Source organism: Gekko japonicus, unplaced genomic scaffold, assembly GCF_001447785.1.
Source record: "Gekko japonicus isolate JY-2015 unplaced genomic scaffold, Gekko_japonicus_V1.1 scaffold156, whole genome shotgun sequence".
Lineage (NCBI taxonomy): Eukaryota > Metazoa > Chordata > Lepidosauria > Squamata > Gekkonidae > Gekko > Gekko japonicus.
The window spans coordinates 48,524-65,993 of NW_015166424.1; the positions used below are offsets into that span (position 1 = coordinate 48,524).

Genomic DNA, 17,470 nt, shown 5'->3' on the forward strand with positions numbered 1-17,470 from the left:
AAAACAACATCTCCCTCTCGGTTAGCAGAAAACGTAGTCTGGATCCAACCTGCAGGCTTTTAATGTTCTACCATTTACCCATTTTTGACAAGGAAGAAAACCCCAGCTCCTTCCAAGATTGGTCTTTTAAACCATAGCCAGGAAGTCAACAGAATTCCCATATAGCCTACCCGGACTTTAGCAGTGGTAGTCAGAGGTGTGTAAGCAGTAGATTCCGTTATTTCCTGCTTCTCTTGCTGTGCCTCTGGTCCAATGAGCGCACTGAAGTTAGTGGTTAGGTGGCGCCTTAGCAGAGTCTTTTGAGAAGGAATGTTGAGAAGCATTGCCAGAGTGTCACCATTGAAACGAGGTTCAAGGATCTGGAGGGGAAACAGAGCCAGATGCACTCTACTTTATACATGGCCGTTAAAGCACGCAAAAGGAACTGTTACGTTACTTGTGGGTTTTAATATTTCTACACAGTGTCCATAATACTTCACAGTACTGCAGGCAGGAAACAACTCCTTACAAGCTTTAGCCATTATAATAATTTCCAGTGGTCATAAGAACATAAAAGAAGCTATGTTGGATCAGGCTAATGGCCCATCCAGTCCAACACTCTGTGTCACACAGTGCCCAAAACCCAGGGGCCATCAGGAGGTCTACCAGTGGGGCCAAAACTCTAGAAGCCCTCCCACTCTGGCCCCCCAAGCACCAAGAATGCAGAGCGTCACTGCCCCAGACACAGTGTTCCATCTATTCCTTGCAGCTAACAGGCACTGATGGACCTCTGCCCCATATGTTTATCTAATCCCCGCTTGAAGCTGTCTATGCTTGTAGCTGCCACCACTTCCTGTGGCACTGAATTCCACATGTTAATTACCCTTTGGGCGAAGAAGTACTTCCTTTTATCTGTTTTAAACCTACTGCTCATTAATTTCATTGAGTGCCCACGAGTTCTTGTATTGTGAGAAAGGGAGAAAAGTAACTCTTTCTCTACCTGCTCTATCCCATGCATAATCTTATAAACCTCGATTGTGTCACCCCTCAGCCGTCGTTTCTCCAAGCTAAAGAGTCCCAAGTGCTTTAACCTTTCTTCATAGGGAAAGTGTTCCAACCCTTTTATCATTCTAGTTGCCCTTTTCTGCACTTTTCCCAATGCTGTAATATCTTTTTTGAGGTGCGATGACCAGAACTGTACAAAGTATTCCAAATGAGGTTGCACCATCGATTTATACAGGGGCATTAAGATACTGGCTGATTTGTTTTCAATTCCCAGCTATATCAGCAAAGGATTGGGAATTGGTCAGCTCTATTAGCAAATAATTAATCCGTAATTTTCAATAGAAATTCTTGGGAGCAGCACTACTGGAAACTGTGGATTAATGTATTCCCAATGCTTGTGGATATAACCATGCATGCATAATACGCATTACAATTCCATAGGATATTAATATTTATATAGTACCACCAGTGTTCATGGCACTTTAAAACAAGAAACCAAGAAAAAAGCTTCTTGCCACTGAATTTTCATGGCGGCAGAAAACAATAAGGGGAGGAAAGAATAACCAAGGGATGTACCTGAATGGATGCACCTCTCTCTCTCTCTCATTCTCTTGATACAGACACCCCCACACCCCCATTCTGGCTTCAGTAAAAGTGGAGAGCGGCTCTGGCTCACTGGTAGAGCGTGTTCTTTGCCTGTAGAAGGTCCCAGGTTCAGCCTCTGGAATCTCCAGTTAAAGGAGCTCAGTAGTGCTGGAAAAGTACTGCTGCTTTACAGGCCCGCAGGGCCTCTAAGGCAAAGGTGTTCTGCCAGGCTTTTATTTATTTATGTATTTATTTTTATTTATATCCCGCCCTCCCCGCAAATGGGCTCAGGGCGGCTCACAAATTTATCAGCACCATGTGCCAACTCCACATAAAATGATTAAAAACAAATTAAAACAATCATACAGTAAGCAGTTAACAATTAAAGTGCTTGCAATATTGATCGTTCATTCAGTAAATTAAAGGTGGCGTACTATAAGGTGCAATACTAAAATCCCGATTCAGCGGTATTCCGGCATCCCGCCGCACTGTGGCTCAATCTCCATCCAGGGCCATTACTACAGATGTTAATAGTAATAACAGTTGGTGGTAGTGGTGGGCGGCTCCTAGCTGAAAGTCTGGTGGAAGAGCTCCGTTTTGCAGCCCCTGCGTAACTGTACAAGGTCCTGCAGGGCCCTGATCTCCTCTTGGAACTCATTCCACCAGAGAGGAGCCGCCACTGAAAAGGCCCTGGCCCTAGTAACAGCGAGCCTGGCATCCTTGGGGCCTGGAATAATTAATCAATGTTGTGACCCCAACCCTAGTGCTCTCTGGGGTATATATGGGGAAAGGCGATTTCATTTGTTTTGTTTCTAAATAATCGTACGTGGCTCTGTTTCTAGAGCCATGCTTTGCAGCAGAGGTCATTTCGGGGGGGATCGCGGGGGATCGCAGTTCCCCCGGGTGAGGTGCAGGGGGGCGGGGCACATGACGAAGCCCCGCCCCCTGCTTCCAGCCGCCCCGCTTCCAGCCCTCATTCATCCAGGAGGAGGCAGGAGAAGAGGGAGGGTAAGTCAGAGGTAATTTCGGGGGGGATCGCTGGTGATCGCAGTTCCCCCGGGTGAGGTGCAGGGGGGCGGGGCACATGACGAAGCCCCGCCCCCTGCTTCCAGCCGCCCCGCTTCCAGCCCTCATTCATCCAGGAGGAGGCAGGAGAAGAGGGAGGGTAAGTTGCTTCCTCCCCGCCTCTCCCCACCCCTGCCTGCCTGGGACCAGGGAGGGCCTTGGCGGGGCTTCCTCGCACTCCCGCTGGCCTTGCAGGTCCACCGCTGGGCCCCTGATGTCAGGGGGTGTGGCATATGCTAATGAGTTATGCTAATGAGTCCCCCTAGCTCTTTTTCTACGAAACGACCCCTGCTTTGCAGCCTCCTGCTCTAGCCACTGCACCACACTGGCATTGGAGGTCCATGTGCTGTCTGCTGCTTTTCTTGTCCCCCCATCGTGTCACGTCCCCCAGCCACGACCTGACACTCCCCTCTTGCCACTTGAGTTGACACACACATGAAAAACTTAAATCTGCCACCCATGGGGACACTCTATCCACAGCTACCTTGCATTTCCTCCTTTGACTTGATTAAAGGGAGAAAGCCACAGGAGCCTCATGGGTTGTGCTTGGAATGAGTCTGATGCTGTGTGGAAGCTCAACGACAACAGAAGTGAGGGCCTGCTGCATTCCATGTGAGAGAAAAAACCTGTGTGGAAGCAGCCAACGGCTTGATTTGATACAAGCAGCTGTATATATCCATACACCCGCTGAGATTTATGGTTCTCAATAAACTAAAAAGATTAGCATAACTTTTCAATCTTTGCTGTCAAAGGCAGCAAGAAAGAGATGAGTTTTAGGAATGAATGACCAGGAATGAAGGACGGGATGTCCCTAGAAAAGTAGCTCCTCTGTCTGCAAATGCCTGCTCAGGAAGGAAGCAGATTCATGTGTGCACCCCTTTGCACAGGCAGAACTGTCCATGGCAAAGGAATAAATGCAATGTCCTGTGCAGCTGACGGCATGCATCTGAGCACACACTCATCTCCGCATCCATAGCAGAGGGATAAACAGAGTTCCCTTGTTACTTATTTGTTTAACATTTTGCTCTGCACCACATTCCACACCTTGGGAAATCCAGTTTAATTGGTAAAAAGGTAAAGGTAAAGGTTCCCTTGCTCGAAAGCCAGTCGAATCCGACTCTAGGATTGCGGTGCTCATCTCCGTTTCAAAGCCGAAGAGCCAGCGCTGTCCGAAGATGTTTCCATGGTCATGTGGCCAGCATGACTAAAAACCAAGGCGCACGGAACGCTGTTACCTTCCCACCGAAGTGGTACCTATTTATCTTCTTGCAATTTCTTGCTTTCGAACTGCTAGGTTGGCAGGAGTTTAATTGGTAGAATACTTAAAAAATAACTTCAGAATTGGAGCATGTGCAGTTTACATGACTGATGAGGCTGTGAGCCAACTCTTAGAAATTAACTTGGCAAAGAATACTTTCTGCTTATTTAACAAAGATAAAACTAAGAATCAAAAATATCCTCCCTTTAATAAATTGTAAACAATTGTTCATCTTCAGTCTAAGCAATCTGACATTTGCAATTTTGGAAGGGATATTGCAGCTTGAAAGAAATTTGTTTCTTCCAACCAACTTCCTGGTATTGCATGCATTCACTTCAGTACGTGCTGACGCTTTATCAATAACTGATTTGAAAGTAATTTCCGCTCTCTAATTTCAGTTTCACATACCCATATCTTAAAATGCCACAGACTTTAAGCATGGCCATTTATAAAATTTAATTTATACATTGTCAAATTTATTTTTCATAAGGGAGTTGAAAGCTGATCAATGAACACACTTCCTATCATATGAAATACAGTTTCCTTTTCTTCAGCTCACAGAAAGCAGGGTGTGCAGTTCTGCAATATACTTCAGAAGATGCATTTGAATTTTTATATTAGCAAAAAGAAAAGCACATTTCAAGAAAGAGTTTCTTACAATGAGGCCACCATGAACTCCACTCCCTCGAAGGTTGGGTGCATATTCTGCCAGATCTACTGATCTGAGCCACTCCATCACTCTGTGATTGGACCACTGAACTACTTCAGATGGTGAAATGTTATTCTAGTATGGAAAAGATACATAGAAATGAAACATGCGAATGACATTGATGCCTGACTAGCTCAGTTACTATTTCTATATGTCTTCTTGCTCTTAAATTCATTCATGTGTAAATCAACCACTCAAATCACGTTTTGCACTTAGAACGACGCAATTCGAAAGTCCACATTCATTTTACTACAAAAGAGAATCTACTTCTCTCAACAGTTATTCCAGCACCCCCTTTTCTTAGTCAAAGCCCCTCAGACGCATGAAGTGCTACTAGGCAGAAGCAGCTCTGCAGACAACAGAGAAATGAGAAGAGGCTACTTTAAAACAATAGCCAATCCAAAGAATAATCAGTTCATTCAGGGTGGCTGAGGACAACTCTGAAGTATCCATCTCAACCCATCTATTAACAGTGGGGACTGGTCCTCATCACCAGATTGCCAACTTCCAGCTGGGTCTAGCAACAAATGAATACACACTGCAAAAACCTTATAACAAACTAATGTGTTCTATTTATAATCATCATTTAGTAAAGTGCAGAGTGTATCATTATTTCATCCTAGTCAGGTATAAATATTCATTACATTCAATAAGCAATAACATTCAGTACATACAGATTGATAACGACCAGACCATTTTGCATCAGTGTTTTAAACGTCAAGCCCCAGCGGGAGTTTCCAGAACGAAAAGCCCGCCTCTCCTTGCATGGAGTCTTCCAAAAAGGGGGACAGCTTTCTTAAAAGCTGCATCTTTGAGAATGACAGGAGTACTCCGTCCATGAATGTTAGCTGCATAATGTGTCTTTCGTAGGACCGACAAGAAAAAGCATCCATACAACTATTAAGAAAGCGGTCCCCCTTTTTGGAAGACTTCATGCAAGGAGAAGCAAGGGCTTTTAGTTCTGGAAACTCCCGCTGGGGCTTGACGTTTAAAACACTGATGCAAAATGGTCTGGTAGTTATCATTCTGTAGGTACTGAATGTTATTGCTTATTGAATGTAATGAATATTTATACCTGACTAGGATGAAATAATGATACACTCTGCACTTTACTAAATGATGATTATAAATAGAACACATTAGTTTGTTGTAAGGTTTTTGCAGTGTATATTTATTTTGTTGCTAGACTTTCCTGACACTGCAGCTCGGGTTGCTTCAACTTCCAGGTGGGGTCTGGAGCTCTCCTGGTGTTACAACTGATCTCCAGAGGACAGAGGTCAGTTCCCCTGGAGAAAACGGCAGCTCTGGTGGTTGGACTCCAGGAGTCATTTCCTGCAGGAGCGCACAGGAGCGGAGCTCCGGCAGTAAAGAGCCCAGGGGGCGGGCACATGCAACAAGCCCCACCCCCTGCTCCCAGCAGCCCTCAGTCAGAGCAAGAAGCAGCCAGGTAAGTTGCAGAGCCCCCCCGCCCCCCGGTCCATAACAGTCCAGTGGCACCTTTAAGACCAAGTTTTATTCAGGTACAAGCTCTCCCTCCTCTGCGAGGACAGATCTGCACGTTCCCCCCCCATATAGTTAGCAATCCAAAACAGTCCAGTGGAGCCTGAACGGTGGGTGTTGCCTTCTGACACACTTCCGGTGATGTCAGGGGGGGTGGCACATACAAATAGGTTATGCTAATGAGTTATGATAATGAGCTCCTGCACCTCTTTTTCTACGAAATGACCCCTGTTGGACTCTATGGTATTATACCTGCTGAGCTCCCTCCCCTCCCCTCTACAAACCCCACCCTTCCCGGGCTCCAGCCTCTGCAGCTTTAAGCACAAATACTTTTGCCTAACAGAGGAACAATTCACATGTCTGAGGAACTGAGCTCTCATTCCTGAAAGCTGATGTTGGAATAAATTCTATTGGTCTTTACAGTGCCCCTGGACTCCTGTTTTATTTCAGTTCTAGAGACCTGAATCGTACTCTTCATGGGCAGATCCATCTGGCAGGGTAGGGGCTCCAATCTGCTGGTAGATCTGCTCATGGGCAAACATCTACAAAGATGGCTTATTCTTGATTTCACAAGCTGCTCCCTGCACACACTGGTCTGAACATGAGCAAAGAGAAGCAGAGGGGGCGAAGAAGGGACAAGACAGCTGGCACCCCCCACCCCTTTATCCCAGAAAGTAAAGGCAGACGGAGCTTTAATAGTCTTCTCTATTGCTTTCTGCCATCTGAGATAAGCAGGCACTGCTTCTAGGCAATTAGCGGTCACGGAATGGATGGGCGGTTTGTTTTTTCTCACCTCATCTGCTGGCCTCCTCCGCAGACAGTGAGGGTTGAAACTATTCACATGCAGCACATGAATGGCACACTTTATACTGAGATGATGCAGCTGGCTGGTGACCTTGAGGAACAGGAGGTCATTCTGCAAAATAAACCAGCACAGCATAACCGTTGTCAAAGACAGTCTACTCTGCAGCTCTGTAGGGCAGACTGGACCTTACGAGATATCTTTATAAAAAAAATGGAAATCTGGAAAAAAAACCCACAATTTTCTTCTGTCGGAGGGACTGAAGGAGAATTATGATCAGAAAAATCTAATGCCAAGGTAGCCTTAACGGGGTTTAGAGAAATTCATGCAGGTTAGCCAATCACCCTTTTCAGCTAAATGGAACCTCTATGTGTGTGTGGGGGAGGGAAGCACGGCATATCCGAGGCAGAACAGTCTGAGAAGCCGTACTGGGCCCCTATGCAGCTGGCAACATAAAGTTTAAAGGCTCCCTGGGCCAGTGAGCAGGGAAGGAGCAGTAGCTGCTCTGCCTCCTGGGCAGACGAGGCGGCGGTGGGGCTCAGCACCAGTGATGGCCAGAACTTGCACAGCTGTTTCCAGTAAACTGGAGTGGGGCCACTCCTCCCATCAGGATCCAAAGATCCCTTCTCCACAATCACTGATCCTTCCCACTTGCGTCTTCTTAACGGTCACTTTCTCATGAAAAAGAGTTCACGGGATGCATCCTGTGCACAGCAACACAGCCTGTCTCTAGGGGGCAAATCACTCCTCCCCTGGACTTTTACTCCTGTTCAGGGTAACGGCACAGTTGGGGTAGGCGTGACCCAGAGTGGGAACAGCACACGCAGGAAGAAAGGAGAACAGGCAAATCTCTTAGGGCTGTGTCACCGCCAACAGGGTAGGATCACGGTCTGCATCCTGCCCACTCTGTCTCATGCCAATCCACCCACCGGGTCCAGGGCAGGTCTCAGATAGCTGAAATGGAAGGAGTGACCTGCAAGACAAGATCTGCTGGCACAGAATGTGGCGGGATGTGTGCTGACGGTGACGCCTGTCCGGGTGCACGTTCAGCCGGGTCCTCCGCCAACTGCACTGGCTGCCTAAAGAGTACCGGATCCAGTTCAAGGTTCTAGCGCTGGTTTTTACAGCCCTATGTGGCCATGGACATGCATATTTCCGGGACCGTCCCTCCCCATGTGTGCCCTGCAGAGCTTTGCGCTCAACTGATCAACATCTTCTGATTGTCCCTGGCCCAAAGGACGTCTGGCTAGCCTCAACTAGGGCCAGGGCCTTTTCAGCCCTGGCCCCATCCTGGTAGAACAAGCTCCCAATTGAAATCAGGGCCCTGCAGGATTTGTTACAATTCCACAGGGCCTGTAAAACAGAGCTGTTTTGCCGGGCTTTTAGTTGAGGCAGCAAGCATCCACATTTCCGTTCCTGGCGTCCCCTGCTGATAGCCCTGGCCTTGTGGTTAGTGGACTGATATCCAACAACACCATTCAGAAGGCTCCACCTGAGAGTTGCTACCGAGGCAACTTTTCACTCTGGTTTTTTGGTACTAAACTTTTGAATTTTGTCGCTGGGAAAGATTGAAGGCCAAAGAAGACGGGGACGGCAAAGGATGAGATGGTTAGACAGTGTCATCGATGCAACGAACATGAAGTTGAGCCAACTTCAGAGGACGGCGGAAGACAGGAGGGCCTGGCGGGAGCTGGTCCATGGGGTCGCGAAGTCGGACTCGACTGTGCGACTGAACAACAACAAAATTATTCATATATTGCCTGAACTTGATCTATTGTCTATTAATTATGTTTTATGTGATTTGTGAGCCGCATTGAGCCCGCTTGTGGGGAGGGCGGGATATTAAATAAATAAATAAACGGTGCAATGGGAACAGACGGTCTCATTCTCCTCTGTGGCTTCCCACTCCCATGCAGCCCAACGCTGGCTGCTGCTGATACTGACTTCCTGGCTTCCACCTTTCCCCATTCTCTGTTCTCTTCAGTTGTCTTTACTATGGAATTATATGGCTTAAAATTGTATGAACAGACTGCTTCTTCCCCTCCGAAGGTTCCTTGAGGAGTAAAACAAACCCACAAGTTTTTTCTAGGGCCACCAAAAGAACAGTTACTTTTGCTGTGTTTTTATTTGGTTTGGGAAAGTTACAAAAGAGCAAACTTGGAATACAAATGTAAAAGACAAAAGTGTACATAAAAACAAATTATGAGGCTAAAAAGTTCCTGTGCGGGGAAGGTTTATACCCTTCGACTGCTCTCAGCGTGAAAGAGAGGCTGTGCAAATACGAAACATATAATCACAAGTCAAACTATCTTACCACTGTCAGATATTGCAGCATTCTGCCGTCTACTCTGGATTCGTGAAACTGGTCTTTGTACTGAGGTAGACCTATGTCATCCAGCCACCCTGCAAAATAAGTACCAACAATAAACAGAGATATACGGATTTTTGTATTTTATATAAAAGGTAAAGGTTCCCTTGCTCGAAAGCCAGTCGAATCCGACTCTAGGGTTGCGGTGCTCATCTCCGTTTCAAAGCCGAAGAGCCAGCACTGTCCGAAGACGTTTTCCGGGTTCATGTGGCCGGCATGACTAAACGCCAAGGCGCACGGAACGCTGTTACCTTCCCACTGAAGTGGTACCTATTTATCTGCTTGCAATGTCTTGCTTTCGAACTGCTAGGTTGGCAGGAGCTGGAACTAGAGACGGGAGCTCACTCCGTCATGCGGCACACTCGGGTCTCGAACTGCTGAACTACTGACCTTCCACAGCCTGCAGTTCAGCGTCTTAACCACTTGAGCCACCGCAGCTCCTTGTATTTTATATACAAGCTTATAAATAAGAACATAAGAACATAAGAGACGCCAATGTTGGATCAGGCCAAAGGCCCATCCAGTCCAACACTCTGTGTCACACAGTGGCCAGAAATACCAGTGCCATCAGGAGGTCCAGCAGTGGGGCCAGGACATTAGAAGCCCTCCCACTGTTGACCCCCCCCAAGCACCAAGAAGACAGAGCATCACTTGCCCCAGAGCCCCTAGCTATACCTTGTGGCTAATAGCCACTGATGGACCTCTGCTCCATATGCTTATCTAATTCCCTTTTGAAGCCGTCCATGCTTGTAGCACCCACCACTTCCTGTGGCAGTGAATTCCATGTGTTAATCACTCTTTGGGTGAAGAAGTACTTCCTTTTATCCGTTCTAACCCGACCGCTCTGCAGTTTCATGGAGTGCCCACGAGTTCTTGTATTGTGAGAAAGGGAGAAAAGTACCTCTTTCTCTACCTGCTCTTTCCCATGCATAATCTTATAAACCTCGATCATGTCACCCCTCAGTCGTCTTTTCTCCAAGCTAAAGAGCCCTAAGCGCTTTAACCTTTCCTCATAGGGAAAGTGTTCCAACCCTTTTATCATTCGAGTTGCCCTTTTCTGCACTTTTTCCAAAGCTATAATATCCTTTTTAAGGTGTGGTGCCCAGAACTGCACACAGTATTCCAAATGAGGTCTCACCATTGATTTATATAGGGGCATTATTATATTGGCTGATCTGTTTTCAATACCCTTCCTAATAATCCCCAGCATAGCATTGGCCTTCTTTATTGCAGTCACACACTGTCTCGACATTTTCAGTGAGTTATCCACTACAACTCCAAGATCTCTCTCTTGCTCAGTCTCTGCCAGTTCAGACCCCATCAATGTGTATTTATATTTAGGATTTTTGGCTCCAATGTGCATCACCTTGCACTTGGCCACATTGAACCCCATTTGCCATGTTGACGCCCACTCGCCCATCCTTGACAGATCCCCTTGGAGTGCCTCACAATCCTCACTGGTTTTCACCACCCTGAACAACTTTGTATCATCCGCAAATTTAGCCACTTCACTGCTTACTCCCATCTCCAAATCATTAATGAACAAGTTAAAAAGCAGTGGACCAAGTACTGATCCCTGCGGTACCCCACTGCTTACCACCCTCCACTGAGAAAATTGCCCACCTACACTCACTCTCTGTTTTCTATGAACTAGCCAGTTTTTGATCCATAAAAGGACTTGTCCTTCTATCCCATGATTTTTGAGCTTACTTAGGAGCCTTTGATGAGGAACTTTATCAAAAGCTTTCTGGAAGTCAAGGTAAATAATATCTATTGGATCCCCCTTGTCCACATGTTTGTTCACCCCCTCAAAGAACACTAACAGGTTAGTGAGACAAGATCTTCCCTTACAGAAACCGTGCTGAGTCTGCCTCAATAGGTTTTGTTCATCTATGTGCCTACTAATTCTTTCCTTAATAATGGTTTCCACCAATTTACCCGGTATCGACGTCAGACTGACTGGCCTGTAATTTCCCGGATCTCCTCTGGAACCCTTTTTAAAGATGGGAGTGACATTAGCTACCTTCCAATCCTCAGGAATGGAGGCAGATTTTAAGGAAAGATTACATATCTTTGTCAGGAGATCTACAAGTTCACATTTGAGTTCTTTCAGAACTCTCGGATGTATGCCATCTGGGCCTGGTGATTTTTCAGTTTTTAAGTTGTCTATCAGTTTTAGGACCTCCTCTCTCATCACCTCAATCTGACTCAGGTCTTCCAACACCCCTCCTGAAATCAGTGGTTCTGGAGTGGGCAAGCACTTCTCATCTTCCACAGTGAAGACGGAGGCAAAAAATGCATTTAGCTTCTCAGCCATTTCCCTATCATCCTTCAATACTCCTTTTACCCCTTGGTCGTCCAAGGGCCCCACTGCCTCCCTGGCTGGTTTCCTGTTTCTAATGTATTTGAAGAAAGTTTTATTGTTGGTTGCCACCTTTTACACCTCCTTCGTGCCTTTTTGCCTCCCCACATGCTCAGCTACCCTCAGCCATAATTTTCAGAGTCACGTGAGTAGCCATGTTGGTCTGAAGCAACAGAACAAAGCCTGAGTCCAGTGGCACCGTTAAAACTAACAAAGTTTTATTCTGGGTATGTACACATGAAAGCTTATACTCAGAATTAAACCTTATTGGTCTTAAAGGTGCCACTGGACTCAAGCTTTGTTCCATTATTTTCAGGTTAGGTCTTTTGCTGTTAGCTGTCTTTTAAAGAAGTCAAGAAACAGCTTTCAGCTTTTCAATACTTTCAAAAGTGCTAAATCCAGGGGTCATTTCCTGCAGGAACGCACAGGAGCGGAGCTCCGGCAGTAAGACGCCCAGGGGGCGGGCACATGCAGCAAGCCCCACCCCCTGCTCCCAGCAGCCTTTAGTCAGAGCAAGAAGCAACCAGGTAAGTTGCAGAGCCCCCTCCCCCCGGTCCAAAACGGTCCAGTGGGACCTTTAAGACAAAGTTTTATTCAGGTACAAGCTCTCCCTCCTCTGTGTGGACAGATCTGCATGTTCCTCCCTCACCCCCACCCCCACCCCCAATAGCTAGCAATCCAAAACAGTCCAGTGGAGCCTGAGCAGTGGGTGTTGCCTTCTGACACACCTCCGGTGATGTCAGGGGGTGTGGCATAGGCAAATAAGTTATGCTAATGAGTTATGCTAATGAGCTCCTGCACCTCTTTTCCTATGAAATGACCCCTGGCTAAATCTAAGCAATGCTACTAAACTTGAATCTACTCCAGGACAGCAACCTATTGGCAAAAAGGGAAACCAAACTAACTTGGAATCAGGACATCCAAATGCCCCCACTCCATTTCAGTGACTCCCCTATTGCCTCAACCCCTTCCCCTGCTAAAACTAAATAAGCTTCCACAAAATGTAAAGTGAGCAAGAAAGACTGTCCGTATCTATGAGCTTCATTTCATTCTTAGCACGTACGTGTCACCCAGAGATGATCCAGCTGTGCAGATTTATCATCTTGTTTGGTGTTTATAGCTTTAACAGCCAAAACCAATTTCTTCCTGTGCAGAGGCTGCTTTATGCCGAGCTCCTATGAAAGGACAGTAAATGATCATGAAAAAGGAGATTGTACAAATAAAGAACCCATATCTTTTAGAGATTAATTTCCCCAAAGAAACTGTTATTTGAACTAGCTGCTGTATTTGCTATTGGGAGTTTCTGAAAATTGGGATGAACCCCTAAACCTCAGGGAAGCACAATTCTATTTCTATTTGGCTTTCTTTATAGCCTGTTTTTCACCCCAATGGAGACCGAGACCCAAAGCAGCTTACATCATTCCCTTCTCCTCCATTCTCTCCTCACAACAATCCTATGAGGTAGTTTAGGCTCAGAGTGTGTGACCGGCCTAAGGTCACCCAACAACCGTCCATGGCCCGAGTGGGGATTCAAACCTAGATTCCCCAGACTCTAGTCTGACACTTGAACCACTACAACACTCTGGCTCTCATAAGGTGAGCTGCTGGAAGAACTGTGGTCCAATAAGCCAAGAGGAGCATTAGCATCTGTCATATGTACACCCCTGGATTTCAAGCTGAGACATCTTCTGACACTAAAGTGTGAAAACATTTTGTAACCAGCAAAATGTGGGGGTACACATCCTTGGGGACAGATCACCTTTGCTGGCTTTCCACCAATATCCCAAAAATGGTCTCAACAGGGTTTCAAATATAAAGAATGAAGGCTGAGTCCAGTGGCACCTTTGAGTCCAACAAATTTTAATTCTGGGTATAAGCTTTGTGTGCAAGCACACTGAAGTGTGCACTGAAGTGTGCATGCACACGAAAGCTTATGCCCAGAATTAAAATTTGTTGGACTCAAAGGTGCCACAGGACTCAAGCTTCGTTCTGTTGCTTGAGGCCAAGCTGAATCAAATATAAAGAGTCTCTCACCCCCCCCCCCCCCCGCCCCGTGTGTTAAAGACAGGGGTCAGAAACAGTGTTTCCTCTAAGCTGATTTAGTGTGAGCCAGCTCACAGTTTTTTAGCGTCCAGCTCACACATTTTTGTCTTAGCTCAGGATGGATTGCTCCAGACCAAACTAATTTATGCAGTAGACAAATTGCTCGCTCACAACTTTCATGCCAGAAGCTCACAAAGCAGAATTTTTGCTCACAAGACTCCACAGCTTAGAGAGAACACTGGCTCAGAAGCACTTCCTTCCTTCCTATTAATTTTCGGAAGTGCCTACTAACTGCACTCCACGGCAGCTCACAATAATCAAAAACTTTACGTAAAATAACGTCACATTTCTTAAAAGGCGGTGATGACTTATGAAGGCAGGGACGCACACACACAATGATATCCAACACCCTCTCCACAGTTCTCTTGCGACAACTGATGCTCTTCAACAGTTTCTCTGACAGCTGTGAGGAAAGCAGCTCTGCCTCTAAACAGTGCTACCTAGCAACCAAGCCCGGGTAGCACCAGATGACTTGTGGGGTGGGGGATGCTTTTCTTTACACAGGCAGATGGAGATGCCACAACTTCCGGCTCTTCCCAGCAGCAGTGAGTGATGCAGGCACTGGAGTGGGGGGGTGGGAAGGATGACACAGACTGCCCTCTCCCCAATCCTCTGAGGTGATTTTTCTCTTCATTTTTGGAATTTCCTTCCCTTAGAATCCTGCCAGAACTGCTGTCAGTGGCTTCTAAGCAAATAATACGTTCTGTTATTGTAATATATCCAGTTCAGACCGCGTGGCCAGCTTGGGCTCCATGCGGTCAAGCCCAAACGTTGAGCTTCGCACAAAGAGAGAATGGATGATGCGGATCCTAGCCCACGCCAATCAGTGGGCTAGGCTCCCGGCCGAGAGCCTATGGAACTCTTGGCCACTGTAAATAACCTATTGGGAAGTGGGGGGGTGTTTTGGGCGGTGGTTTCACGGGGAATATAAGCCGGCCTGCGAGCCGGCCAACGTCATCTTGTTCCTGAGTGAATAAAGTACGCTTTGCTGAAACCACTCTCCGTCTGCGTACTTTTCACTGGCGACGAGGATGGGATTCATCTCCCTCGGAACAGAGACCACGTTCCGGGCATCGCCTTGAGTCGCCGCGCTGAAATCGCCACCGCCGCCAGCATCGTGCAAAAGTGCCGCTCATCGCAGCGCTCAGTTATCATCAAAGCAGGCACCTGGTGGCCAGCGATAACTAAGGGATTTATTTTGTACCTTTTAAAAAATACAGTACCTTACAATTGCTATTTAAAAAACAAACCCTACTTCAAATTAGAGCATACATGTTAATACCCACATGCGCAGTCTTCTTACCTTTTCCATATCCTGTGGTGTTGCTGTTAAAAGCGTGTGGCCGGATGTTATCCACTGGCGTGCAAAAATTACATACTGACCAAGACCCAAGTCCTCAAGCCAGTTACAAACTCGTTCATTGCCCCACTGGGCAAAGGGGGCATTATGATCACTAGGAAGGATAAAGAAGAGCGTGAGATTCACATCGTATAGTTATCATTAGATTCCACGGCACTTACGGCCAGACCTTTTTTTCACAACAATCCTGCAGTCATTGGGGGGTGGGGAAAAGAGAGTCTGAGGATCTCCCAGGCCTCTGCAGTTGTCCTGGCCCGAAGGAGAAGGGACGCAGAGCCTGGTTATTGAGCTTTGGGCACCAAGAGGTTGAGCTTGTGAGAGAGAAGCCCTCCACCCCCTGGCACAGCTCAGCCAATCGCACGGTCACCTGTCAGGACACAGAGATGCATTGGCTCCCTTGCCTCTTATGCACACGAGGCTTGCAGTATCCGCTTGCTCTCTTGTGTAATATTAAATATTAATAAGCTATCATTTATTTATTTAGAAAGAAAGTTCTGGCACCTCTCCAGGGAACCTGGCAGAGGCCGCTTGCGGAACAGAATATAACAGAAACAGAAGACGTTAAAAGTTAAAATCCAAAAATTTAGCAACCCAGGTAAAGGTAAAGGTTCCCCTTGCTCGAAAGCCAGTCGAGTCCGGCTCTAGGGTTGCGGTGCTCATCTCCGTTTCAAAGCCGAAGAGCCAGCGCTGTCTGAAGACGTTTTCCGTGGTCACGTGGCCGGCGTGACTAAACACCAAGGTGCACGGAACGCTGTTACCTTCCCACCGAAGTGGCACCTATTTATCTACTTGCAATTTCTTGCTTTCGAACTGCTAGGTTGGCAGGAGTTAGCAACCCAGGCAGAGCATAAAAGTAGAGAGCATCTTATAATAGCTGTCTTCAGATTAAAAGCACTCTATGAAATGGTGTCACAGGAGGACCAACTCCTTAATTAAAAGCCTGGCACCTAAAAAACAGCCGCACAGGGATTAAGGTGAGCTTCAAGGGGAAGGGCACGCCGTAAACAAGATAAGATGCCACTGCTGAGAATGCCCTGTCTCTGGTTGTCACCCACCTCACCTCAGAAGATTGGGGGGGGGGCACTGAGAGCAGGGCTCACGAGGCTGACCTTAACTGGCAGACTGGATACTATGGGATGCGGGGGTAACCAAGGCATTTAGGGCATTCAAGGGAACAACTGGCGTTTTGTATTGTGCCTGGAAACAAGTGGCTAGCCAGCGGTGATCTTTCAGCACCCATGTGATACGATCCCTGTATCCTGTGCGGGACGATAGCCTGGTTGCTGCATTTTGGACCAGCTGAAATTTCTGGACCACTTTCAGAGGCAGCCCCACGTGGGACACATTACAGCCATCTAACCTGGACGTTATTAGATCGTGGATCATTAATGAAGTGGAATATTAGAACTGGGGAAACAGAGAGGGCAGTGTGTACGTCCTAAAGTTACCCAGAAACTTCATCAGTTCTGACCTTCTCTGCCAATTTAGCACGGCCAAGGAACAGAACCCAAGGTGAGAAAGCATAGTCAGAGGCAAGAGCTACAAAAGCTCAGCTCGTAATGGTCTCCACTAAGTAAACAGACTGCCGTCAGGGATACTGTGTGGAGGGCAGAGGTGTCAAAACCTGCCCCTGCCCTGGATGGTGCTGCCACCTAGTGTCCCTACAACAGATAGCCTGCATCTGTTTCAAAGTTCTGAAACCAATTGCTTTACTGGCTCCCCCCCCGCCCCCGCCCCCCCCAATGATGATAAGAACTTTACCAATATTTCTCTAATGGAAGAAAGAGGAAATGTTTGTTAGGAAACCTCTCTACAGAGTTGCAAGGTAAGTAGCGAATTTCACTGGACACCAGTCAACACAGATGATAACAAAACACTCCCTTCTGAAATATTTAATAGTAAGCAGTCAGCATTTACTTCTTCTGTCCCTTGGTTTCCTTTGACCGAGACAATCTAGGTCCAGCTGTTGCGCGGAGGCCACCTCTCCGAAACTCAACCAAGCCCAGATCATCTCCTGGGAAATTGCCAGACTGGGTCCTGCGTATTCTTTTGGGAGGGATTAAAAATATTAAAAATAACTCTGCCAGGCATTAAAATGCAAGCAATATCATTTCTAACACAAGATCTCAATCTCCATATGCATACTGTGAATGGATCCCTCCTCTCACAAGAGACTTTGCAAGAGAAATGTTTAATTTGCACTCTGCTAGTGTTCAGAGGCTAGTCTAAAAAAGAGAGTCCCTAGCCAGACAAAGTAAAACCAGTTTCCCCAGTTACCTTTCAACCCGACTGGCATGTTAATGGTGGGTTAGCCAACAGAACAAGATTTTTCTCCTGTAGCAACAGAACCCACCAAAAGACTAACAATTTTCCA

At 46.8% G+C, this 17,470-nt stretch overlaps 1 protein-coding gene across 1 annotated transcript in view; it reads right to left on the minus strand.

Annotated features, from left to right (window-relative positions):
• PPFIBP2 (PTPRF interacting protein, binding protein 2 (liprin beta 2)) overlaps positions 1-17,470 on the minus strand; it is a 179,234-nt gene that overhangs the window by 10,174 nt on the left and 151,590 nt on the right. Inside the window, exons 21-27 of the mRNA XM_015411715.1 lie at positions 17,014-17,142; positions 15,040-15,190; positions 12,697-12,808; positions 9,218-9,306; positions 6,895-7,017; positions 4,551-4,676; positions 171-359 (exon numbers count right to left, since the gene is read on the minus strand). Coding sequence (XP_015267201.1) covers positions 171-359; positions 4,551-4,676; positions 6,895-7,017; positions 9,218-9,306; positions 12,697-12,808; positions 15,040-15,190; positions 17,014-17,142 — 919 coding nt within the window. The remainder of the gene's footprint in view (positions 1-170; positions 360-4,550; positions 4,677-6,894; positions 7,018-9,217; positions 9,307-12,696; positions 12,809-15,039; positions 15,191-17,013; positions 17,143-17,470) is intronic.